The following is a 25424-nucleotide window of genomic DNA, read 5'->3' as shown; positions in this document are numbered from 1 at the left end:
GAGCCCGATGTGGGGCTCGATCCCAGAACGCTGGGATCACGCCCTGAGCCGAAGGCAGACGTGCTTAACTGCTGTGCCACCCAGGCGCCCCATAGAAGCTACTATTTTTTTTTTTTAAAGATTTTATTTATTTATTCGACAGAGATAGAGACAGCCAGCGAGAGAGGGGGAACACAAGCAGGGGGAGTGGGAGAGGNGAGGAAAAAGCAGGCTCATAGCGGAAGAGCCTGATGTGGGGCTCTCCCATAACGCCGGGATCACGCCCTGAGCCGAAGGCAGACGCTTAACCGCTGTGCCACCCAGGCGCCCCAGAAGCTACTATTTTTAAACTAAGCATTTTCAGATTCACAGATTTGATGTCCCTTCGCAGTAATTACATGTTTACATGGCTCCCCCCCCCCACTTGATTACATATTGAGGGGGGATAATGTAAAATGCAGCTGCTGTGGCTGGTTGGGCCTCCCAATACCCATTCTTTGTTAGTAAGAGAATCTTCCTTTTATTCAAGCAGACAATGCATCTCACTAAAAACACTGCTCTCCACTCTGTCTGGCTCCTGGAGGCTGCCATGTCACTTGCCACTGAACAGAATTCCCAATCAACGAGGCGTCATTAATTTTTGTTGGCCTTGGGATACAAGTCTGTGTTTTCTACCACCCAGGGGTTCAATCCTGCAAGATGCACTCAAGTGCCTGACACACAGTAGGTGCTCAGGAAGATGGGATGACTGATTCACTTTTCATCACCCTGACTTACTGCATTATTCAGAGGAACTCCCACAAATGTTGAAGGATCAGATCCCATTTAGTTGAAAAGAACACAATTGTAAGAAAATGGCCTGACCTGGAACCCTTGACATATGGACCCATTTCCTGTGACTATTTACTTCCTGGCCTCTGCGGCCTCCCCCAACCCAGCCGTGACTAGTTAGCACGCAGGCAGGTGGGGACTCCACCTCGCTAAATTCTTAGTCCCACAGACCGTCAATAACTGGAGATCACAGAGCTCGTCTGACTGGGCGGAGCCAATGTCCACAGCAATGAAGGGCCGTGGTCCTCCCATCACCTCGGCCTAAAACCCACCCTCCCTGTAAGATGCCAGGTACGTTCCGGAGCAGGCACTCCTCTGTGGGAACTTAGCTAACATAGGCTAGCAACCACGTCCAATCACAGGATAGGAAGGCGTCTTCCAGGAACACAAGCAGCTTTCAAATGTTTACCATGACCCACCGTAAGAAATATGGTTGCATGTGTGGGTGCAGCTGAAACTAAAATATCAGAAAGTAGTAACAACTTACAGCTGAGATGTCCTTTTTACTTTTTAGAACCATTACAGAAAAATGCACTTAGACAGTTTTGATCGCCCACGTAGCCATCCCCCAGCTCTGCAAAGCAAGTGCAGTGTCCTAGACGACCCTCAGGCGGCCCTCTGCCTCCCCCTCCTCCGCTCATCTATGAACATTGCTTTGCTTCTTTTTAACCTTACTCCCCAAGTATGCACCCCTACACATTATGGGTGAATTTCACCTGTTTGCATTTCACGAGTGGAATCATGAGAATACTCAAACACTGTGCTTTTCTATCTTGCTTCCTTTGCTCAAGCTCGTTTGCAAGATTCATCGATGCTCTTGCCTATGGCTGCGGCCTCATTCACTGCATTATATCCCATCACGTGTATCAACATACTGCAGTTTACTCATCCATTCTATTGCTGGTGGACGCAGGTTCTTTCCAGCGTGGGGCCACTCAACTAACAACGGCGTGAACATGTGTGTCCAGGTCCCCCGCCGCACTCCGGCCGGCATCAGGCTGTCCGCGGACAAGCGGAACTGCTGCTAGCAGGGTATACTGAACTCCCCTAGATACTATATTGACAAACAGCTTTCCAAAGTGGTTGTAGCAATAAACGAACTAAAGAAACAAATAAACAGAATAAAAATTAAACCAACCAAACAGTGGTTTTACCATTTACACCCTCCTAGCAGCTTATGAAGGTGGACATTGCCCCCCATCCTTACCACTCTTACTTATGTTGGGACTTATATTTCTGGGGTCCAAATGGTATCCCAGCTGCATTTCCCTGATAGAGATTAAATTCCTTTCCATGTGTTTATGGTCATTTACATTTCCTTTTTTATAAAAAGTCTGTTAATCTTTCACCCATTTTTTTTTTTTTTTTTTTAGAGAGAGAGAATGCACACACCAGTGGGTGGGGGGCAGGAGAGAGAATCTCAAGCAGATGCCCCACTGAGCACAGAGCCTGCCACGGGGCTGCATCCCACGACCCTGAGATCATGACATGAGTCAAAACCAAGACTCGAACACTTAACAGACTGAGCCACCCAGGCGCCCCCACCCATTTTTAATTAATTTTTCCTACTGATTCGTACAGGCTCCTTAAATATTCTGCACTTCCATCAACTGTGTCTTCTCCCGCTCCAAACAACAAAAAGTCCTGAAAAAATGTTAGCAATTCAAGCCCAGCAATGTATATGCAGAATAAAATATCATGACCAAGTTGAGATGATCTTAAACGTTCACGGTTACTGTTAAGTAGAGAATCAATGTAATTCACTTATTAAAAGAAAAAATCAAATAATCATCTCAATGCAAAAAGGGCATTTGATAAAATTCTACCTCCTTTCATTAAAACACACGCACAAAACCTAACAAACTAGGAACACAAGGGAATGGTCTTCTGATAGAGGTTAGCGTCTAAGAGCCTCCACCCGGAGTCACACTCAACAGTGGAGGTGGGAAAACCTTCACACTGAGCCCAGGGACAGGCGAGGGTGCGCAGGACGCCCGTGTGTCCTCAGTCAGAGCAGAGGCACTTATGCTACAAGGGGAGAGAGGACGGAAGGAGAGGGTAGGACTGGGAAGAAGCAAGGCATCATCATTCACAGACCGTATGATTGCCCAGGTCAGAAATTCAAACCAATCTACAGATAAAGAACAAGACACAATGAGGCTGAGCAAGGAAGCTGAACACGAAATCAGTGTTCCAAGACTGTCTTCCCAGCAGCAAACGATTTGCAAGTGGGGCTTAAAAGGGATCGTAACGGCATCAAAAAGTGAACTATCTGGGAACATACCTAACATGCTCGAGATCGTTATGGAGAAAACTAGTAAACGTTGAGAGACTTTTTCAGAGATGGATGCCTAATAGATCAGAGGCGCAAACACGGAGGAGATGCCAACTCTCCCCAGGCAATCCCAGCACCAACGTGTGAAGGCTTCTGGGAAGAACTGGACGAGCTCATTCTAAGAGTCACTTGGAAATGCAGAGAACCAACTTAGAGACTTTTTCTTCCTGTTTTCATGCTGGTTATGAGCCTCTCAACTGATTTCATAGGCAGCAGCGGACTGCAGCCCACAGTTCAAACTCCACTGAGCCAGTCAACACCTGACTCCCCCTCCCCCAACACACACACACACACGTGCCGAATGCTTTCGTTTGAAAACACATTTGGGGCAGAATGGACATCCTAGGGTATCAGCTCCAAGATCTCCACCAGCCTTCTGAAGGACAGAATCCCGTCCTGTCCCCACTTTACAGAGAAGAGAGGCTCAGAAAGAACAGAACGAACTCAAAGTTCCACTGCAACTGAAATCAGGGTTAGGAGTGCAATTCAGGTCTTCAAAATCCCGGGCCAGGCTGAAAAAGCCATCTGCACACCATCTGAAAGTTCTTCCAGAACCCCCTTGAAGTCAAAGGAGCAGAGGAGTTTGGCTGGGAGCACTGGGCCTTAGCCAGCTCCCTAAAGCCCAGGAAAAAGCTCAAAGCAGACCCGGCATCCCAACAGACCCGCTGGTGCCTGGAGCATCAGGTGGGACTCCCTGAGCAACTGAGAGAGCTATGGTAGGACGATGGCTCGGTCACGTACATTCTACAGACAGAAAGCCATGCTTGGCCGACTGTGTGCCAGGCGACAGCCCAGGCGCTGAAGACGCTCAGGTGAACCCACCAAACCCGTTCTCCTGAAGCGAATGGGGGGGGTGCTACAGACAGGATGTAATGCAAGGTGGTGCTGAGTGCTCTAAAGGCAGGGCGGCCCCAAAGGCCTGACCAGTGCCGGGAATTCTACCTAGTATGCACACCTGCAGCCAGCGTAAGAAGGGGACAGAGTTGAGACCTGGATGGGGAGCCTGGCCCAGAAAAAGCCAGAAGAGTGACACAGCCGAAGAAATCACAAGAGCAAAGGCCTTGAGGTGGAAACTGCTTGTGGCTTAATTTTTAAAACCCTAGTACCATTCATATACATGACCTTATCTCAACCTTACTAGCACAAAGAGCTGTCGGTATTTTATGGACAAGGGATGTGGGCCGGAAGGGCGAACACCAGCTTCACAGCCAGTTTGGGCCCAGCGGGGAAGGAGCCCTGGAGCCACTGCACAGCCTGGCCTGAAACTCTAGACTGGACTAGAAGGTGCCACTCTCCTACGGAAAACACAGGTGGGAAAACCGAGGCCCAGGACGAACCTCCTTGAGCAGCAATCGCCCCACATCCAGGTGACTGGTCTCCCAGAACCGGTTCCGATGCACCGACCTCGACTACTTTTCTCCCACACGAGTCCCAGGTCCCGGAAGCCCGAGGGGCTTCGCGGCTTACTGAGCCCTTCGGTTTCTGCTACGGAAACCTTCCGAGGCAGGCGGGATGAGGGTCGCGATCCCCAGGACCCAGAAGTTACCAGGGCCTCAGAAACCTGAAGCGACCGCCCTGGACAGGACAGAGCCTGGCCCCCAATCCCCTGGCCCTCCAGCCCCCAGCCTCAGAGCTCCCCCTGGGCCCCGGCCCCCAGCCTCAGATCTTCCCAACCCCCAGCCTCAGAGCTCTCCGGCCCCCAGGTTCCCCAGCCTCAAAGCTCCCCGGCCCCCAGCCCCAGAGCTCCCTGGCCGGGCCCTCGGCCCCTCGAGCTCCCAGCCCTCCGCCCCAAGAGCTTCCCAGCCCCAGAACCCCCTGGTTCCGCAGGCCCGAGCCCCCGATCTCCCTGGCTCCCGAACCCCAATCCTGCCCCCCCCCCGCCCCCGCCAGCGAGGACCGGGAGACCTCGCACGCGCGCAGGGAGGGGCCGCCTCAGCGAGCTACGCACTCGGACTCCGCAGCCCCCGCCCTCCTTCCGCCCAGCGCCCGGCAGGCCCGATGCAGGTAGCGCGCAATTCGGCGCGGCGCTTTCGTCAGTGCTATGGACAACCGTCTCAGAAAACGAACACTACACACACTCTGTCCTTTGATCACATCATCTCCTACCGTGGCGACGCCTCCGAATGCAAAAGGCTGGAGCCAGAATACTCTCTGGCGCTTCGAACGGCCCCAAGGAGTAGCGAATCTGCCGAATCTGCTCGCCGGAAGTAGGGCTGCCCCTCGCCGGAAGTTGCGCTTCCTCCATTTTGTTGCCTGCTATGGCGGCGGTGTCGAGTTTGGGGCCGGGATGCGGCGCTTTTGACTGAGGGGGTAGGCCAGGCGAAGGCATTGGGGACATCCGCGCGGCGCAGAAGAGGACCAGTCTGGACGCCGGAGACGCTGTCATGTACGGCGCGAGCGGAGGCCGTGCCAAAACCGAGAGGAAAAGCGGCGCGAAGGAGGAGGCCGGACCCGGCGGTGCCGGCGGTGGGGGGAACCGAGTGGAGCTGCTGGTGTTCGGCTATGCCTGCAAGCTGTTCCGAGATGACGAGCGGGCCCTGGCCCAGGAACAGGGACAGCACCTCATCCCCTGGATGGGGGACCACAAGATCCTCATCGACAGGTCGGTTTCTCCCCCCACCCGCCGGTCCTCCCCTCCCCTCGCCCGCTTGATTTCGTCTGATGTTGACTTGATGGCCAGGACTAAAAGGAGGTTTTGTGGAGCCAGCGCGGGTCTGGGGGAACCCCCTCCTCTGTCCTTACATCCCCCTGGTTTTGGAGGGAGGGGGACGGTGAAACCTGCCCTAAGACACTGGCTGGAGTTGCGTGCCGCGTGTGTCGCCGGAGGGATCTTCTCTGCTCCTGCAGCCCCTCGCGACCCCTCACCCCTGTCGCTGGTTCCAGTTGGCCACTCCGCGCGGTGGAAGCTGCCCGTGCCCTGGCCTCTCCCGACCGGCGTTCCTGTGGGGTCGTGCGCTGCCTCCCTACCCGCGGCGCTCCCGCAGCTCCGTGTGGTGGGAGGGCACCCCGAAACGCCGCAGGCGGAGGCCGCGCGGTTAGAAAACCTTTTCGATTCCGAGAGTTGGCCTTGAACCTTGTGTGCCCTCGGCGCCTTCCTTGCGGAGCGCCCGTATTTTCCCAGCATGACATTTGAGTCCGCCAGTCTCCTCCTCCCCCATCCTGGGATAATCTGACGGATCTGACTTGATTCAGACCGAGGGTGAAGTTGCCAGTCAGTTGGAAGCCAGTTGACTAAGGGCAGACACTGGCTTTACTCTTAGAGGTAGTGTTCTTAGGGCTGGTTTCACGGTCTCTTAAAACCCAAGGGTGGAACTGGGATGCAGATGTGTTTCTTTTCAAATCAAACCTGCTTTAGGTAATCGCCCTGGAGGGTGTTGAGCCGCTTTGGGCAGAGGGGTCCCGGGATTGGGGATTTCTAAAGATGTTTGGTTTGAAAAGGACGGCATTACATGGCGTAGGTTGTTTGCTCCCCTCCCCTCCCATGTTTTCAGCCCCCTTTTCCTTCTCCTCCTTGGGGTTTTTGTTTGTTGGTTTGGTTTTTGGCCGGTTTGGCAACTCTGCTTCTGGGGCCCGGACTGAAAAGCTAAGGATGACCAGCCATTTAACTGTGGAATAGTGTCTCCGAGTGAAGGAAGCCCGTCGTATGATTAAAGCTGGATTCTGCAAAGCCCTGGGACATGACTGTAGGGATGACCTGTGAGCTGGCCAGAATGGACACATTCATGACCAAATAGGCCTTTTTCCATCCCTGACGTTGCCGTTTGGAGTTAGTTCTAGACAACAGTGACTCTGGAAGGGAGGGTTGCCGGAGCAGGTCTGGACCTGACGCTCCACGCTCTGCTCAAACATGCTGTGCCTTTAAACCGTAGCTTCTATCGATCAATGTTGCCTGAGTTGTCAGGAAGCTTGCTTTTCCAAAGTGTTACTTGTGATATGTATTATTAAAGTTTGGTAAGCAATGAAGTCTGAGCTCTTTATGCAATTTTCCGTATCATTCTGTACATGATTGCAGTGAGGTCTTCCAAAACTAATGGGGAGCAAACGCTACACATGTACATGTATAATATTTTCAAATAATGATCTACATTTGTAAGTTAAGGAGGTTTGCTTCAAAGTAAAAATAATTTTGAAATTTAATAAAGTGCAATAATTTGGCTACTCTGGAATTTTGGCCTTTTTTCTTGGAAATGTCTTTTTTTTTTTTTAAGTACTTTTTGGTCCTCATTACAAAAGTCAGCATTAAAAAATCAGGCAGACTTTTGTTTGTCTCTCGTTTGTTTTGCAACCCTAAGTCTGAGTGTTTCTAACTCACTCATTTATTATTTAATATTGCACATCGACGGCAGCTTCACCAAATCTTGATGTTAAAAGCATAGCAAAAAGTGCCCTTCTTATTCCTAATTTGGCTGAAGTGCCTATTGGTCCATGCACGTAAACATGGATGTGTCTTAACGTATGTTATTTCGTGGGGGTATAAAGTTTAGGAGATATTTATACTGCACCTGCTAATAGTTTTGCTCTGTTTCCAGTGAACCTCCTTAAACTGCACGTATATGTCACTGTTCCTATGTATGTGTGTCTCTCTATCACATAACCCAGCACTTATTTCCTCAGCCAAGTGGCTAGGGGGCGAGCCTAGCCAAGATTTTACCTCCAATGGACGCAAGTTTCTTTGGTGAAGATCTCTCCTGAGAGTTCGGGACTAGCAGAAAGAAGCGAGGAAATTTCGACCGTTGGGTTCTTACGGATAGGTATTTATGTATTTGGTTTGTGTGAATGTAAGCTATGATATTTGACTTTTCAGAAAAAAAATTTTTTTATTTTTTATTTTTTTGCAAATGGCATTGAATGGTTGACCAAACCATATAAACGGTAAGCAGTGCCAGTGAAGTGGGCACCATTTATGCTATTAAAGGATTGTTTACCTTTAATTATAAATCTTATATTATGCAAAGGAATTTAGACTTTGTTAAGATAACTTGAGTTTAAAAGTAGGTGAGATATGACTAGCCAAATTAAATATAAGTCTGAGAAGATTTTTTATGTTTGTTTTAATATTTTTATTTCTTTGTTTTAATCGGTAAGTATATATATAAAACATCACACACAAACCATCCTAGACGTTAACTTCTTTCCATTGACCAGCGTGTTCATATTACAGATATGATGGGCGCGGTCACCTGCATGACCTTTCTGAGTACGATGCCGAGTATTCCACATGGAACCGAGATTACCAGCTCTCTGAAGAGGAGGCACGAATAGATGCCCTGTGTGATGAAGAGAGGTATTTAGCCTTGCATACGGACTTGCTTGAGGAGGAGGCAAGGCAAGGTACTGCTCAAGAAAAACTTACTTAAGCAACAAACTTTTTAAAATTTTTTAAGTATTTAAAATTTACTCCCATTCATTTTTTTATACTCACTCTTTCTGATATTATCTTGACAGTACCCAGTGGATTGGAAAAACAGGAGTCTTTGCGTTCTGAGAGGACCTCAGGATAGTTTATATATAGAGCCACAAAGAATTTTCCCAGCTTTTGAGGGCAGACTGGGATTTGAAAAAACAAAAACCAAACTCTTTAACTGTTCTTCTTTAACAGTATCGTATAAACTAAAATTGATGTTCTTGTCTTTGCCTTAACAATCTTTAATACAGTTCTTAATCCCCAAATTTCTCAGCAGGAAGAAATTTTCCACAAAGACGTGTATTCTGCTATCTGTGGTAAACATGTACTGGCAAAAGTACATATTAATAGATGTGAGGTGTGAATTTGTAAAAACATTTTTGCCTGAAAAAGAGGTTGAAAAAAGTGTGTTGTATGCTTTACTGATAGCTACAACTTTAGAAATATGTAAAATTTTTCTCAGTTACTTTCCCCTTTTGTTAATAAAATTCTCATTTTTGTTCAAGAGGAAGAATACAAGCGATTGAGCGAAGCACTGGCAGAGGACGGGAGCTATAACGCGGTGGGACTCACGTACGGCAGTGACTACTACGACCCGTCAGAGCCGACCGAGGAGGAGGAGCCTTCGAAACAGAGAGGTAAGGGGGAGGTCTGCCCGCGCAACGTGGAGTCTTCACAGTACAAGTGCGGACGCTGAGTGTGACGTCAGTGTGACACAGGCAGCATTAGCGGAGCTCCGTCTCAGAGTAGAACAAAGTTAGAGACTAAAAAACAAAGTGTTCCTGGAGGTGAAAACAATGCGGGCTCTTGTCTGCATTGGACTCGTTGCCTTTCACTTATTTCTCTTTGACTCGGGTAACTGGAAATTATTCACTCTGGATTCTTTGTTTCTTAACTGATAACACGTGCATTGATATACACGGTGAGTTCTCCAGGCATCGAGAGGAGAGGCGTTAACGACCTCGTGTGAACCTGCTTCTTCACACCCCCCCCCACAAGTAAAATAATGACAAGGCTCAGTAGAAGGACACCTGTGGAGGCACTTTCTGCTCAACAGAGAAGAGCACCAGACGTCCCAGGTAGACTTGGTGGGACCCGCCAACACGGCACCCGTGTGGTGTTGTACAGTAATATTTATATAAAATGGAATATTTTAAGTTCATACTCTTCTGGTTTAACTCTAGGAACTTTGAATATAAAAAAAATAGTGCCCCCAAAATATCTGGACTCGTGTAGTGCAGGGACAAACATCCTTAGTCACTTTGGTAAGCCCTGAGAGCGCCATTATCACGGCCTTGCATAATAACCAGACATTAACTATCCGTAATGATTACACGAACCGGAAACTTCAAGGCTAGACTGCTATGTTCAGGACATTCTGTTTAAGGGGAAGGAGAGCCGTATGGGGCACCCGGCTGGCTCAGTCGATAGAGCGTGTGACTCTTGATCTCAGGATCGTGAGTTCTAGCTCCGCACTGGATGTGGAGCTTACTTAAAATAAGTAAATAAAAATTTTGAAGGGAAGGAGAACTTTCGAAACCATTCGAATGTTTAAAATAATAAACTTAGAATCACATTATACAGGGATTTCGTCTTAGAGCTAACACTCCGTTATTTGGTACTTAATTGGTTTCTCCTTAAATTACAAAGCTCCTGACAAGTCTGCAGTAGTTACGTCAGCCTGATGGTCCAGTGCGGTCCGCCCAGTCTGGTGCGGCCGCGTGGGGCTCTCCTGCCCCCTTCACCGTGGGCGTCGCCTCCACAGGACGTTGGTCAGTCTTGTGCAGGTGCTTCCTTGCTGCCCCGCTCCCCGTCCTGCTCTTCACATCATGGGCGGCAGTCACTGCTGTGCAGCTGTGTCCCGGGAGCTTGTGAAAAGACTTTTCAGATGTCGTTGGAACGGGGTTCAGTTAAAGCCTCGCTCAGGCGTGTCACGCCTTCAGAAGTTAGGAGGCAGGGAGATGTTCTTGCAGGTCCGAGAAGTAAGCACTCAGTCTTTGATCCACAGTGACTTACCCCTGTTAGGGTTCTGGGTAGTTTAGATTCTGTTGTTTTGTCCTGAACCGTGTACATGATTTCTGCTTTAAGTACATAGTATTTTTGATCAGAAGGATGGAATAAGTACTATATAAGTTCATACATGGAGAATGGAAATTTGTAAAGGCCAAATGTCTTTTGCAAGATCAAGTGACAATCTTTGGAAAAATCCATAATACTAATTTCTTAACATTCTCGGTTAGGGATCAGCACACTGCTGTTGGCCCAACCGGCAGGTTTTATAGGTGAAGTTTCGCGGGCGCACCGTCAACGCTGGCTTGTGCACACGGCGTCCGTGCAGCCTTGGCGGCTCAACAGCAGAGTCGAGTAGTTGGCCCACAGGCCACGTGTGGCCAGAAATGTGTGGCAGGAAATGCTTTCTGTCTGGCAGTGTCCGGAAAGTTCCCGACCCCTGTTACACATGTCAGATATTGTCTCAGTGTAATTAAACTTCTTTATAATTACTGAATTTTAAGAATTTCAGTGTGACTTAGTTTTTCTCCAAAGTTTTAATATGCTTTTTCTTTAACATAATTTTCTCTTTAGTATTTTATAATTTTTTTCTTTCTATAATCACATTCTCAGGACTTTGCTTTATATGGTGATTAATTTTTTTTGAAGGTTTTATTTATTTATTGAGAGAGAGGGCACGCGCGCGTGCGTGCCTGAGCAGGGGGAGGGGTCTAGAGAGAGGGAGAATCTGAAGCAGACTCATCGCTGAGCATGGAGCCTGATGTGGGGCCAGGTCCCTGGACCTGAGATCTGACATGAACTGAAATGAAGAGCCGGGCACTCAACCGGCTGAGCCACCCAGGTGCCCTGCTGATTAATTTTTTTAATGAAAGTCGGGCCCATGGGGAACTTACATCTTGGCTTTTTGTGCTTTGCTTATGCCAGTGTAGGTAAAATGCCACACGTACACACACACTTAATAGAATGCAGTGTGGTGCCCCATACCACTGACGGGGAAGTTTTACTTCAGTGTTGCATTATTTAAAAAAAAAAAAAAATAGGGTTTTTTGTTTGTTTGTTTTCCAGGGCCATCAATGGGTCTAAATATTCCTTGATTTTCAAAATTACTCTACTGTCCTGGCATTTGGGGACATTTTAAGCTTCATGCTGCAAGCTGGCAGCGTTGACCCCTTTGCGTCTGTGCGTCACCCCCTCTTCCTTTTGCATGGCAGATTCTCATAATTTTCCTGGGTTTTTTAATCATTATTAAAGATCTTTTTTATGAAAAGAGGATTTGAATTTATTTGAATTTGAGTGTTGCAATGGTTGTATTTTGTTCTGTGCTACTAAAGCCATTTTTTTGTAAACGAAGGTGTGTGTAAGGACGGAGCAGCTCTGTGCAGCCTCCGCACTCCAGGCAGCTCTTGATTTGGGCGTCTCTGCTTCCTGAGCAGTGGCAGGGTGTTTCAGAGAAAGATTTCCATCGTTGTCATGATAGGGAGATAGAGTAAAGGTCGTACTGTGATACACACACCTTTGGCCCCACGCCCAAGGAGACGATGAGAGTTGAAGTTGCTACTTGATGTATTGCAAACCAGGGTGTCCAGTGTCGTCCAGCTGCACTGGGCCGTTTGATCACTGCTACCGGGGAGCAGGGCTGCTAATGGCAGGAAGCTGTCCGGCTTGAGTGAGTCTCTGGTTCTTAGGGGAGAATAAGGCGGGACAGTGTTAAATAATTCTTACTTAGGAATTTATAATCTACCCGTATCTCATCAGACTAGAATACCCAGGTTTTTAGGTATGATGAAACCTGCTTACAATTCTTCTTCGTTTCCTAGAAGAATTAGGTTTGATAGGAAACCTTCAAAATTGTTCATCTCATCAAGAAACCATATGTGGTGGAAACATTTGTTTTCAAGATGATTTAATGGTTTCTTACTGTTATTTTTTTGACAGAAAAACCTAAGTAGGTATTGAAATCCTTTATAACGTTAGCTGTGATAAGTTTTCTATTACGTTTTTGTACATTCCATTCTGGCCTTTAAGTAGATGATCGCCGGAGTGATTGTGAGGTATGCGGGTACCTTCCGATTCAGGAGGTCCTGACGTGCAGTGCCCCGTCTGACACAGTGGACAGAGCTGTTCGTAGATGGAAGTGGGAAAGAGGCGTCTAATTATTTGTGGTGGGGGATCGTTTGCGTGGGTGGGGAAGTCTTGGCAGTTACACTTAAGGGCTTTACAACTTGATGGTGAAATCAGCCCGCCACTTGGGGATTGAGCTGTGCCTGCCTCCTTGGGGATCCCGCAGAAACAGCTTGGAGGGGTCTCAGTGCCATAAACACACACACAGATCCCAGAGCTGGGAGCAGGGAGAACTGACCACAGTCTGAGTACCCACTAAGCGGGGCGTGTTGTGGGGGGACGTGCACTGCCAGGTCTCCGGGAGAGGTCGGTGCCTCAGCAGCCTCGTCTGCGGGTTGGTACCATAACCTGACTGGCATGTGCTGGAGCAGAGGAGGAGACAGGAAAGTGTTTCTAGAGGTGATGCTGGGAAGGTGAAGAACCAGGTTAACGCCACTTGCAGCGGTCCCTCCATTGTTGTTTCCTGTTGGTGGCCACCTTTTTTCCTGGTCATTGTTCTGAAGTTTTATATTTTCTTTTTATACAGAAAAAAATGAGGCTGAAAACATAGAGGAAAATGAGGAGCCTTTCATTGCCCCTCTGGGGCTGAACGTGCCGCCTGACGTGGAGCTGGTAGGTGTGCTTCCTGTTCACGGGACTGCCCGTTGTTACCGCTGTGGGTTGGGAGCACCAGGTGTGCACGAGCCCAGTCGTAGCCGTGATGGCTCTGTAAGTCTGTGATGCTTTCAAATGATCCGTGAGTTCATGGAGACAAAGCCACACCCCACCTGTTCTCCTCCAAAGCAAAAGGGAGGAATTCCAGCAGAATCGCTAGACCAGAGCATCAGGGACTCGAGGAACTGGCTCTCGGAAGTCATAGGTTGAGCCCCCATGTTTGCAAGGATGGAGAAACCGAGGCCAAGTAAGCGGTGAGGAAGCTGCTGGCCACACTGTCAGCCACGTTTAGGTATAAGAACCATCTCGATCACAGCAGCGTGGCTTGCTGGGAATTGGCTTTGTCCTGGCTTTTGCCAGGGTGGCTTTGGCAGGCACTTAGGGAAATGCCTTTACCTTCCTTGCTGCTCTTGCACTTGGTCTTCCTGTCCCTTGTGATGATGGCCTGGTGGCATCTCCAGGTCCTTTGACAATCAGGGACCCCCCCCCCCTCAGCTGGGGGGACTCACCTTGGCCTGAGTGCTCTGTGGCTAGAGCCTGACAGAGCAGTGGTTCACGCTCCCCTCATCCCGCTATTCCAGCTGCAGCCTGTTGGGTTCATGCTGAGTTAGAGTGGCCGACCTTGGGGTCTCCCGCAGTAGTGCTGGCTGCTTTGTATTTCCTGTGTCCTGTAATGCTGACAGCCCCGTACCCTAGCTGCTGTGCCCGGCCACAGGAGGAGAAGAGCGTGCCGTGCGGGTGGCAGGCAGAGTGTTGCACGTGCACGCTCGGGGGGCGGGGGTGGAGGGGATGTTGGTGCTTGGTGTGGGTTTTCCTGACTGGATTTCTAGCACCATGGACGCAGGTGTCCTAGGTTCTTGTGCCCCGGGTTCTGAGCCTCTGGGTGCACGGGGGCCGGGAACTGTTCGTGGAAGGAGCCTCTGATGATGGTTCCCCCCATTTTCATGTGTCGAAGGCAGGTGGCAGAGCCTCCACCCTTCCTTTCCTGCATTGACGCACTCACAGCCTCTCCTTCCTTTGCTTTCTCAGTCTTCGTGCAAGTAAGAGTAAAAATGTCTGGATTTTGCTGAGTGAAATTACTACGTATATTTGCTTCTCCATCTCCAGCATTCAGTTAAATCTGAAAGTGTCATTTGAACGTTTGTTATTCTAAGACTTGTGTTGATATACTTTCTGTGCATTGTTCTGGGTTATATTCCTACTTGTTCTGGAATGTGCTCTTTATTCCACGTGAGAGACCCATTAAAAACGGGTTGCTCCCTTACCTATACTTAATGCTAAAAGCTTTTATTTAAGGTTGACTATATGGAATTATATTTATTTTTATGTGAAACATTATTTTTAAACTTTTATGCAAACATAAACATGGAAGTATAATAGATTTTTATTGCATTGTTTATTTCCTATTAAAATATTGAATGGCTGTGTGTTCTCAGCCGGAGTAAGCATCACTAAGCTGTTTAATGGTCTGCTGGAACTAAAAATAGTCGCTACCCATTGGAGAGCAGAATAGTAATTTGCTTTCTTAATGTTGAAAAGTTTCTGGTGATATTATTACAGACCTGCCTCTTGAGTGGGAAATTGTTTGATTCTGTGGAAACCATGTCTGCGTGTCTGTCAGGGTGCTGCTGGACAGGGTTTTTTCCCTCCATGCTGGCATCAGGGCTTGGGGGCGGCAGTTCATGGTCTGCGACTCACACTGCGATGTTGGGGGGGGTGGAGTATGGGGCACTTGTAGCGGGACTTCGTGTCGGTGATGAAATGCTGAGTTTGCCGGCCTGTAGGTAGGGGCGGGTTGCTGCCTCCATGCACGGGGGCTGCCCCCACACGGGAAAGAAAGTAGGCATTCTAGGGGGTTCTTGATGCTTAAACCAGGCTTTTGGATTAGAGTCTAATGACTATAGGATCTATGGGGTTTGTGTGAACAGTAGGAGTAGTTAGAAATCGTGGCACTCAGGAAGGCGGATGTTGGCAGGTACTTGAGACGGGCCGCAGCTGGTGCTGTCCTCGACAAAACTCCGGCAGCCCTCCCGCTCCACATTCCACCGGGCCCCTAAAGTGACCTCACGGCTTTGTTTTAGATTTCATAGTGGTTCTGTGTGTGTCTTCTTGGGTTTCTCCCTGGATGTGTAGCCTGGCGTCATTTGTCCCAACGTTGTGTTTTCAGCCATCTGTCCCCTTCCTGGGGACCTGGAAGCCTGTCTTGGTCACCTCCTGAGTTCTGCACACACCCGGTCCCGATTCTGGGTGTACTCTGCTCTGTGCCTGCTTGTGTTGGGTTGTGTTGGTGCCCCCACAGCTGGCGCACACCAGGAGCACTGCTGGGAAGGTGGAGGGAGAGTCATTCCCGTCAGCCACGGGTTCTGGAAGTGCTGCTGCCCCACAGACCCCATTAGAAGTTACTTCTAAGGGAAACATGCTCATTTGAACACACTTAATGAACCAGTGGAAAAGCAGGGAAGGATTTGTGTGTAATGGCCGTTGTGAGCAACATTTCTGTCTCTTGGATTAAGAACACCGCGGGGTGACGTTTGCTGACCACGTGCTGTGTACCAGGCACCACGCACCGTGTTTTGCTCCTGTTCCCAGTCCTTGCAGCACCGGTGCCTGGGGAGTAGATGCGCTTGTCAGCCCGAGTGCGGGGGAGAGACGCTGAGGTCTAGAGAGGTCAGAGCAGCTGCCCCAAGGGAGGCATGTGCGGGTCAGGCCTGCAGCTCCAGCCCGGGCCCAGCTCCAGAGCTCTGAGCCATGGACTTAGCCCCAGCTGATTGGTGTTCAGCTTAGAGTGTTATTGTCATCATAATTCAGGGGTTCTGTCGCCACGGGATGGGGGTGGGAAGCATCCTGTGGAGTTCTTGCCGTTGGGACTCGTGAAGACTGTTCACGTGTGATAAGCCTGCCCCCACGCCGTGCGCTGAGCATGCACGTTTTCCAGGCACCTTGTCTTCCAGCAGCTCTTTCCTCACAGAATGTAGATGTGTCTGTCGAGTCACGCATGTCACTGGATCCCATTGCAGCACCAGGATTTCGAATTTTGTTTTGAAAGTCCCTTCCCATGCCTAAGATTTAAAAAATATTTCCTGTTTCCTACTTTTGCGTTTATAGTTTGTTTTTGTTTTTGTTTTTGTTTTGTTTTGTTTTTACAATTGAACTGTGACTTGATGTAATATTTATTTTGGGCTGTGAGTGAAGTGGGCATTTAATTTTTCCTTCCCTGATCATAGTGGAGGAGAGGGCCAGCCCAGCTGCTCCGGGGGCTCCTCACTTTTCACCCCCCCTTCCATTCCCATACCACCCCATCCTGGTCCCCCTGCTTCAGGGGTCTGAGCTCCAGCATTTTCCAGAGCTCTTAGGAGACCTGACACTGGTGTGGGCTTTCTCACCTCGTACACTGTTCTCCCACTTCCCGGTGTCTACCCCTCAGTGTTTAGAGCCGTGTCAGTGTAATTTGGGAGGAGGGAGGAAGTGTGAGCCTGCTTTGTTGTGCTAAGTCACTTACTTAAACCAAAGGTTTCCCGTGTAAGGCAAGCATTTTTCCCTTTATCATCAGTCTTTGTAACACATCATATATGTATATGTCCTTGAAAACCCATTTTACAGTGCGGGTACTCGTGGTGTTAAATAGAAAACATCTATGTAAACACAGTGCGCTAGAGAGAGCAGAGACTCTTCCCACACCAGGTGCTGGTGTGTTAGCCCCTTGCTCTGGGAGCAGGCCCGGAAGTGTGCTCACCGGGTGCTCTGTTCCTCTGTAGTCACCAGTGCTTTGTGGTCACTGTCTTCTTACCATGACATTCTATCGTAAATAGGCCTCCTTTTAGGAGACTTCAAAACAGCAGGTCAGTTTGGTCAGCAGAGAACGCCTCCCTGTGGAGGTGACTGTCGTTTCCTCTCAAGGTCACTATTCTGAATTCACTGTTAATGATGGAGTTGTGTGTGGGACACAGTTTCAGAGATTAGTCTTGCTGTTAGTCCAAGCCATTGAAAATCTGCCTCAGGATCCATGCTCCAGGCGCAGTGGGCCTTTGACGTGGAATCTAGTTTATTTTGGGATCAGTAAATAACTTTAATTGTAGGTACGTATCCTGTTTAAGTGTGAAGGACTTTATTAGTTCAGGAATTAAGTTTGAGAATTAAGGCATTTATATTTTATGAAGGATGTGGTTCTGGAATTACAGAAAGCATCTTGAATACTTAACTGCCCATTTTTAATGAATAATTTCCCACTTTATTTGCATGTAATTTCTAAGTGTTAATCTCTTCGTTATTATTAAAAGTATTTTTGGAGTATGGCTTTCAACGTCTGCTCTGACAAGCTCCATTTGTGGGTGGTAAGTGCCAAGCGTGTCATGTGGAGGAAGTAACTTAGCAGCACGGGCAGGAACCCGGTTGGCAGGGTCTGGTTCCTAATAGTAACCTCACTTGGAGGCAGCAAGATGTGCAGCCTGTTGCTGTGGGTGAGGCCCTCCCTGTTGCGGCCAGACCTCACCGACGTGCTGTGGAAGTTAGTCAGGTGCAGGAGCAGGTGAGAGCATGGGGCTTTCCTCACATGTCCGGAAATGCTGTTTTCCGAGCTATGACATCTAGTCCCAGCTAAGAAGGAAAGAGAAGTGATGTGTAGGCCCTTGAGAAACTTGGTGAATGTGTACCCCCTCCCTAGAAATATGCATATGTATATAATTTGCATACAGCTTCTGAGGGTTCACGGCCTCCAGCCCCATCACAGAACCTGGTTAACGTGGAGGTACAGTGACTTGGTGTAAAAAAGATTGTCTCAAGTCAGTTCTGCTCAAAGCTGGAGTGGGCGCCTCAGTCTGTGAGTTTTCTCCCCATGAGATACTGCAGAATCCAGAAATAGTCCAAAGTGTTGTGGAGCCAGGCGCCGTTCAAACTGGGCTCTTCCGATTGAAATGTCTCTCTCTCTCTCTTTTTTTGTTAAAGATTTTATTTATTTGAGAGAGAGAGAGAAAGTGCAAGTCGGGGGAGGAGCAGACGGAGAGGGAGAAGCAGAGTCCTCTCAGCACAGAGCCCAACATGGGGCTCGATCTCATGACCCTGAGAGCATGACCTGAGCCTAAATCAAGAGTCGGCCGCTTAACCGGGCTATGCAGGCACCCCTGTCTCTTATTTCATATAATTGACAGTAAAACCAGGTTTTTTTCCTGTGTTTTAAGTCATGTAGCCAGTGAAAAAGAGGAAAAATTGATCACGTGAATATGTATGTTTTTTCATAGCCACCAACAGCCAAAATGCATGCAATCATTGAGCGCACAGCCAATTTCGTGTGCAAACAGGGAGCACAGTTTGAAATAATGCTGAAAGCCAAGCAGGCCCGAAATTCTCAATTCGACTTTCTACGCTTTGATCACTACCTCAACCCCTACTACAAATTCATCCAGAAAGCCATGAAAGAAGGACGCTATACGGCGCTGGCGGAAAACAGAAACGAAGAGAAAAAGAGTATGTGAGACTGTGTCCTGTGTGGATGTGGGGCCTGTGCTGGGTGGCCTCTGGGAGGGGATAAGCCTGCACTGCAGGACTTCCAGAATATTCCTGCAGCCCCACCACTAAGGTGTGCTAATTAAACCTGCTGGTGCACCCAGAGGGTGGGGTAAAGCTCGTCTTGAGTAAGTCTTGAAAATACACTAGATTCTTAATTATTATTTCCATAGATAGTGATATATAATTAAATATTGATGCTATCAGAACATAATCATCTGGGTTAGAAATTTTTCCTCTCATTTTGGCTGTTTCACATTTTCTGGAGAAAAGAGTAAATCTGCTTCGTGGGATGGTTCCAGCCATACACGTGCACACGGATTTAGGGCCTAAGCTTAAGTTATGTGTGCACAAAAATGGAATGGTTAGTTTTGCTCTCTCTTTCTTTATTCATCTCCACCTTAAGCTGTTGTTTTTATTAAATATCTAAATTGGGAATTCTTACCACAAAGGCCAGTTAACTGTTTTGAATAACGTGCAGGGACAGCAGTCTGTCTGTACATGTCTGCTGTTGAATTTTTTTCTCTTGAGCTGAAACATGATCTTCAGAACATTTGTACAAATCTTGCTTACAGATCTCATTTTCTCCACATTTGTTAGTTTTTTAAAGTATCTGTTGCCGTTCTATGTTTCATCAGGATTTTTGCCTTTTTTCTAAGAAATTAAAACACAGTTGCTACAGGCTGGTGGCGCTGGACGGATATGCTGCCGGATGGCGCATGCCTGTCTGCCCCCCGCTTTCCACTGAGCATGTTGGGCGGCAGCGTCCCAGGGGCTGTTTCCCAGAGGTGCTTCCTGGGCGGATAACCGCCACACGGTTACCAGCAGCCCCGCCTGTGTCTGCTGCTAAGTGTTTACACCCGTTATCTGTGCCGTGTCTCTTCCCACACACCAGAATCTTGAAACACACTTTTGCTTTCCAGAGTCGGGAGTCAGCTCTGATGATGACGATGATGAAGGAGATGGGAGTTACCTGCACCCGTCTCTCTTTGCTTCCAAGAAGTGTAACCGCCTGGAGGAGCTGATGAAGGTTTTGATCTTTTGTATTTTTTATGCCATAACAGAACTTCTGCTAGTCTAGTTTTAGGAAATCATTAAGCAGCCATTTCTTTGGTATCTTATTTTATCATCATCAAGGTCTGTTCTGCGTTTTCACCTCTGGTTGGTGGCTCACACTTTTATTGGTGGCAGTAGAGTCCTGCCCACCCCTCCTTTCTTTCCCGAGTGGTTACTAGAAGATGGAAGCCATCTGTTCACTCACTTCCTGTGGGACTCACGAGCAGCCACGTAGAGCGCAGCCACGGTCGTGCAGGCCCTCTGTGTGCGCATGCCAAGGTTTCCTGAAGCACGTCCACCGTGCTCTGATACACTGTGTGCTGTGGTTGAGTTGAGCCTTCTTGGCCACAAAAGAGTTCTCCGTGAGTTAGGGTACGGGAAATGGTGTGATCATGCGTCCTCTCTGTCTGCAGCCTTTGAAGGTGGTGGACCCGGATCACCCCCTTGCCGTGCTGGTCCGTAAAGCCCAGGCCGACAGTCCCGCTCCCGCCCCCCCCACAGCAGATGGCACCACGCAGCCCTCCCAGGGGGAATACACTGCTGACTGTGAGTACCTGGCTGTGCGCCTCCCGGCCCCCGGTCCACAGCGTACCCAGCAGGACGGCACCGCAGGGATGCATGCAGCGTGCGTCCGGTAGAGGGGCTGGGAGGACTCAGTCCCTTGGGTCTTCGTGGTTAGCCATCCTCGGCACGTGGCCTCATCCTTTTGTGTGTCCCCTAACGTTGACGAATGGCTGCTCTGTGTCCAGCATCAGCTGTGCATTGTAGGAAGGATGGAGAAGGGCAAAAGCAGAAAGGAGGTGCTCGGGGGCTTTGCCCTTCTTTGAAGACCCCCTCCCTCACCCAAGCAACCGTGCCTGGTGCCTCCCTTTGACCCTCACAGACAGGACTGTGTCGCATGGTCTCCCGGCCCACAGTGAGGCTGGAATCCGGTATGTCACGGCCCTGACCAAAGTGGAAGCTCTTGTTACGAAGCACAGGGAGCGTGGACGTTGCTGTTGTGTGCACAGTTGCTTTCCTGCAAAAGAGACGGCTCAAGCTGGCGTGCAATGTACGCCTTAGAATCCCAGCTAGTTCCTACCTGTTCGGGCTGCTTGCGGGCCTTTTGTCTTCTTAATTACTGGAAGATTATTAATGGAAGGCAGATCCTGAGGTTCTATTCAAGTAATCATTTGAGAGCATTTGACCTTGGTCTCGTTATCTGATCTGGTTAAAATTACTCAGAAGTTAACAGAACGAGAGGAGAGGCTTTAGGACGGCTGCAAGGATTTGGGGTCCCTCCCCTGCAGATCCAGTCAGTCATCCGGCCATAAAGCTCATCACGGTCAGAGGGTGGAGAATCAGCCAGAGATTAATTCTCCTTTAAGACGTAGGCTGCGTATTATTGGAGCGTCAGAAGCAGAAGCCAGGCCCTTACACCCTCTCCTGGCGGTGCCGGGCAGCTCGTGACTCCGATGTGCCACAGTGACATTTGCAGACTTCGTGGGTCAGGGACTTGAGGGAACCTCATGCACGTATCAAAAGCCTCTTAAAGGACTTGGGGTTTGCAGTGCTCATGACGGGGAGTGCTGTGTGCACAGCAGGGCCACGCAGGTGAACGGGAGTCGGGAGTGACCGGAGGAAGTTGGCTGAGTGGAACGTCCCTGGGCTTCCTTGTTTTCCTTTTTCCAACCTATCATTGGATTTCTGCAAGTGAAACGCCTTGTCCGTGTGCATCCACTAGGTCCATGAAGCTATTGAACTGTCTTGCACGGAAGAGGAGAGCGAGTTTGGGGACAAGGTGACCATCACCCGATCATTCGCTCTGTTTATCACGGAGCACGTACCGTTAGGCACTGAGGGCAGTCGCAGGCGGCGTGTCTGCAGTCCCCACAGCACTGGGTGGGGGGATGGCGCCTGCCATGTGGCAGGCCTAGTGGCTGGTTTGTGACTCAGGCTCCCTGCAGCCTCTCAGAGCCCCATTGACACCAGCCCCTCCTTAGACAAACATCAGGTGCACCAGGGGCACTCCCTGCCTGGACCCTTGCCGACCTCCCCCAGGCAGTGCTCCAGCAGGGGGCGCCAAATAGTGCCCGCCTCTCCTCACACAGTGCGAGCCTGACAGGCAAGTGTGAGACGGGGCGTTTGGGACTGGTGCCTGGTGTCACAGTCTCACAGCTCAGCTGTCTAACCCAACAGAGACGAAAGAGTCAGGACTGACAGGACCCGTGGCTGCTTGCACGTGGATTGCAGCTGTGCCAGGGCAGGGATCGGTTTCCAGATTTTGCAGAGAACCAAGAAATCTAAAACGTTTAGGTGAAATATCTCAATTTACAGATGTCAGCGATGAGTTCATATTTTGTAAAAAATGCAAGGCAGTCCAAGAAAACACACATCCAAGTAGGTGCTGCTTGCAGGCACCCCCCACCCCCGCATCCTGCCTCTGCTGTGCCTGTGGGAGGGGTCATGGGAGTGAGGGCAGCAGGGCCGAGAGGTGTGTGTCCCAGAGCTCCTCTGGAGACCGGGCTCAGCAGTGGGCAGTGCTGCCTAGAGACTAGGGAGGTGGGCTGTGAGATGTCCAGATTTCACGTAGACACCTCGTTACCAGAAGCGAGAGCCATTTCCTTGACGTGGGGAGGTCAGAAGCTGGACTGCAGTGAGACGGGAAGCAGACAGGGTGTGGAAATGGACTCCTGAGCACGGACTCTCCGAAGCTGGACTGCGCAGAGGGAGAGGGGCTGTGCCCCGTGGGTAGTGAGTGTCCCCGTGAGAGCCCCCCGAGAGCACCAGCCTCAGGGTCACCGCAGCAGCCACTGTCCAGCATCTAGGCGTTGTGGGGTGACGCAGGAGGCCTGGACGGTTAGACACACTGATCCAGTTTCTAGGAAGAGTCCTGTGCTTGAACCTGCCCAGCACAAATATGTGTGAGCACCTGTATTCAGGTTTTCAAAGATGTTTTCGTCTGCGAGTATATTATATGGTTCTATTAAAAAAAAATCAAGAATATGAAAATTTTGAAAAGGAGGCACAGTGAAGGGAAATGAGTGCAATCAGGTGGTAAGTGAAACGTTACAAGGGAAGAGACCTCAGGGCCTGACGAAGTGGTGGTTTCTACGAAGTCTGTGCTAAGAGCGGGTCTGGAAGTGGTACCTACGGACCTGAAATGTCTCCTGCCGCAGGTACATGGTGGTGCTGTTGGCCGGTCGCCGCGCTGGGCGTGTAAGGTGCAGGAGGTGCTGGCGCCCCAGAGCAAAGTTTGGGTGGCAGTCTGACTTGACGGCTCTCACGCCCAGTTCTCCTCCCTGCTTCCACACAGTCCTGTAAGCAGTTAGCCTTCCAGCCATTTGCATAAATTTTAATTGAATATGTAATTACAGTAGTTTCACTGGAAAAAATCGTTTCAGAGGAGAGCTCTGCCGTAACAGCAAACAGGCCCAGCCTGCTGGAGAGGAGCCTCGCGGCCCTAGAGTGCAGCACGTCGCGTTGCCAGCTTGCCCAGCGTGCAAACCAGGGGTGCCTTCAGAGGGGGCGCGAAGAAGAGTCCTGAGGCAGACACACGTTCGGCAGTGGGTGGGCAAGGAAACGCGGGCAGCCTGCATGTAGGGAGTCTCAGGGGAAGAGCCCCGCCTTTTACCGAGCAGCCTGGCGGCTTCTAGGCCAAGGTGCCACGTGGGCAGCTCTCAGCAAAGTGAGGAGACTTTAACCGGTGAAGAATTCCCTCCTTTAAGCCACCAGACATTAGATTCCGCTAATAGACAAAATAAAATCACCGAGGAAGCAGACGTGTCTGACACAATAGCTTTTATGGTCAGACGGGGGGGGGAGTGCAGCGGAAACACAGGCTGCAGTGTGAATAATTCAGAAAGGTAAAAGTGGCCATGCAGTTTTTTGTAAACGTGTCCCCTCGAAGCTCTTCCGAATGGCATTGTATCTGCTGGCTTAAGAGCCCGAGCCCTGGAGAGTGCGACGAGCCAGACTGCAGCACACACGTACAGGATATAAGGCTGTTACGGTCGAGGGGCCTACCCTGGCTGGCACGTAAGAACATGAGACTTGTAAATCTTGGGATACAGTCAAGGTGTGTGGGCTGTTGAAGATGTTGTTTCACGTTAACAAGTTTGAATTCCTCTTGGACCATGTAGGTGATTGTCCCTTCCCAGAAAAAGCGCAAGATCGATGGGATGCTTCTGTGAAACTATGCCAGTATCCCAAGGGAGCTCTTGCAGGCCTGTGATGTTAACACACAGGTTCAAGACCGTCTGTCAGCTCTCCCTGTCCCAGCTCTTCCCCGCCGGAGCTTGGTGCCCGCTGGGACCCATCAGAGCCGGGGTCACCAAGCTTTTCCAGTTCTTTCTATTAGCGCAGAGTTAAGAAATCACTTCAGGATGTCCATGGCCATTCCTTGTGATTGGTTTCTTGCTGATAGAGATTTTCCTGGATAGAGGCAGCCTTAGAAGAAAAGCACCTGTTTTTATTTTGGAAGAATTTTCTTTAAAAGATCCTTAAGTATAGATGTGTAAAACTAACAATTTTTTTTTTTCTTAACTTGACAGTGATTTTCTGTTACTTGGTTGTCTCCTGCTATTTAACTGTAAATCTTTGCCCAAGAGGGTCATAGATACAGTTAATTATGCGGGAAACAGTAATACTGGAGTACCGTGCACTGGTACAGCATGCGGTTTCTAAAAAATAAAACGCCAACCCAGTTTTTTTGACTGTTTCATTCCATAAATAGCTGAAGTGAAATTAAACCGTATCGTGTGGCTAAACTGGATGTTTTCTTGCTTCTGTTCTGGTTTTTTAAAATGTGATTTTGCTGTTCTTGTTCATGGCATTTCTTTTTCTTTTCTTTTTTTTTTTTTGGCAAAATCATAACCTTGAAGTGCTTTACTTACCTTCTAAACTCTTTTTTTAAAAATGCTTTTATTATAAGTGAAGGGAAATGGAAACAAGAAAGTAAAAATATTACCCAAGATTCCACCACCCGGAACTGGACATTCCTACCATAATCCGGACACAGCGGGGAAACACTGACGTAGTATGGTGAGGGGGGAGGGGCGCGGGAAGCTCCTGGCTGGGAATCCAAAGACAGGCTTTATGCAGAACAGGGATTAGAAAGTTGGATGTACGGATAGAAGTATTTGTGTTAAAGTGGAAGTAAGCTTTTTTTAAACTTTACTCAAATTTAGCAGAAGAACCTGTAATCAAAAATCAGAGTGAAGTAACTGCTGATCTTCAGATAAAAGTTTCTTCCATAGTCAGGAATTCAGTTCTGGAGACGGGGAGAACATGAAAGAGATTGCGGTTGTAGCTTTTTTTTAAAGCTCTGTTTTTATCTTAGATGTCATTAACTGTGAAACTGGAGGAAATTAAAATACTCCTAAAATCCCTTCCCTTCCCCCTCCCCTGACTCCTGACTTTTTGGAAGCGTGTGTTTCTGTTGTGAGAGTGTGAGTAATGCTGGGCATTACTCAGTGCTGGGCATTGAGTCTCGTGGACCTGTGTTGTGAGGGTTCTGTTGGAGAAGTGCCCCCTCCCGCCCTTGTGCAGACAGGA

General features: G+C 49.1%; 1 protein-coding gene across 2 annotated transcripts in view; it reads left to right on the top strand.

The window, feature by feature from the left end:
* Positions 1-5372: 5372 nt before the first annotated feature.
* Positions 5373-25424, top strand: part of SFSWAP (splicing factor SWAP) — a 67492-nt gene continuing 47440 nt past the window's right edge. The window contains exons 1-7 of one of the 2 annotated variants that reach the window (XM_019803757.2): positions 5373-5747; positions 8307-8476; positions 9056-9187; positions 13207-13292; positions 18569-18794; positions 19757-19863; positions 20303-20435. In XM_019803757.2, coding sequence (XP_019659316.2) covers positions 5530-5747; positions 8307-8476; positions 9056-9187; positions 13207-13292; positions 18569-18794; positions 19757-19863; positions 20303-20435 — 1072 coding nt within the window. In that variant the 5' untranslated portion in view covers positions 5373-5529. The remainder of the gene's footprint in view (positions 5748-8306; positions 8477-9055; positions 9188-13206; positions 13293-18568; positions 18795-19756; positions 19864-20302; positions 20436-25424) is intronic. The other variant, XM_034639556.1, reaches the window with a different exon arrangement.

The sequence above is a fragment of the Ailuropoda melanoleuca genome, chromosome 12, assembly GCF_002007445.2.
Source record: "Ailuropoda melanoleuca isolate Jingjing chromosome 12, ASM200744v2, whole genome shotgun sequence".
Classification (NCBI taxonomy): domain Eukaryota; kingdom Metazoa; phylum Chordata; class Mammalia; order Carnivora; family Ursidae; genus Ailuropoda; species Ailuropoda melanoleuca.
This window is presented reverse-complemented; position numbering and strand designations above follow the sequence as displayed.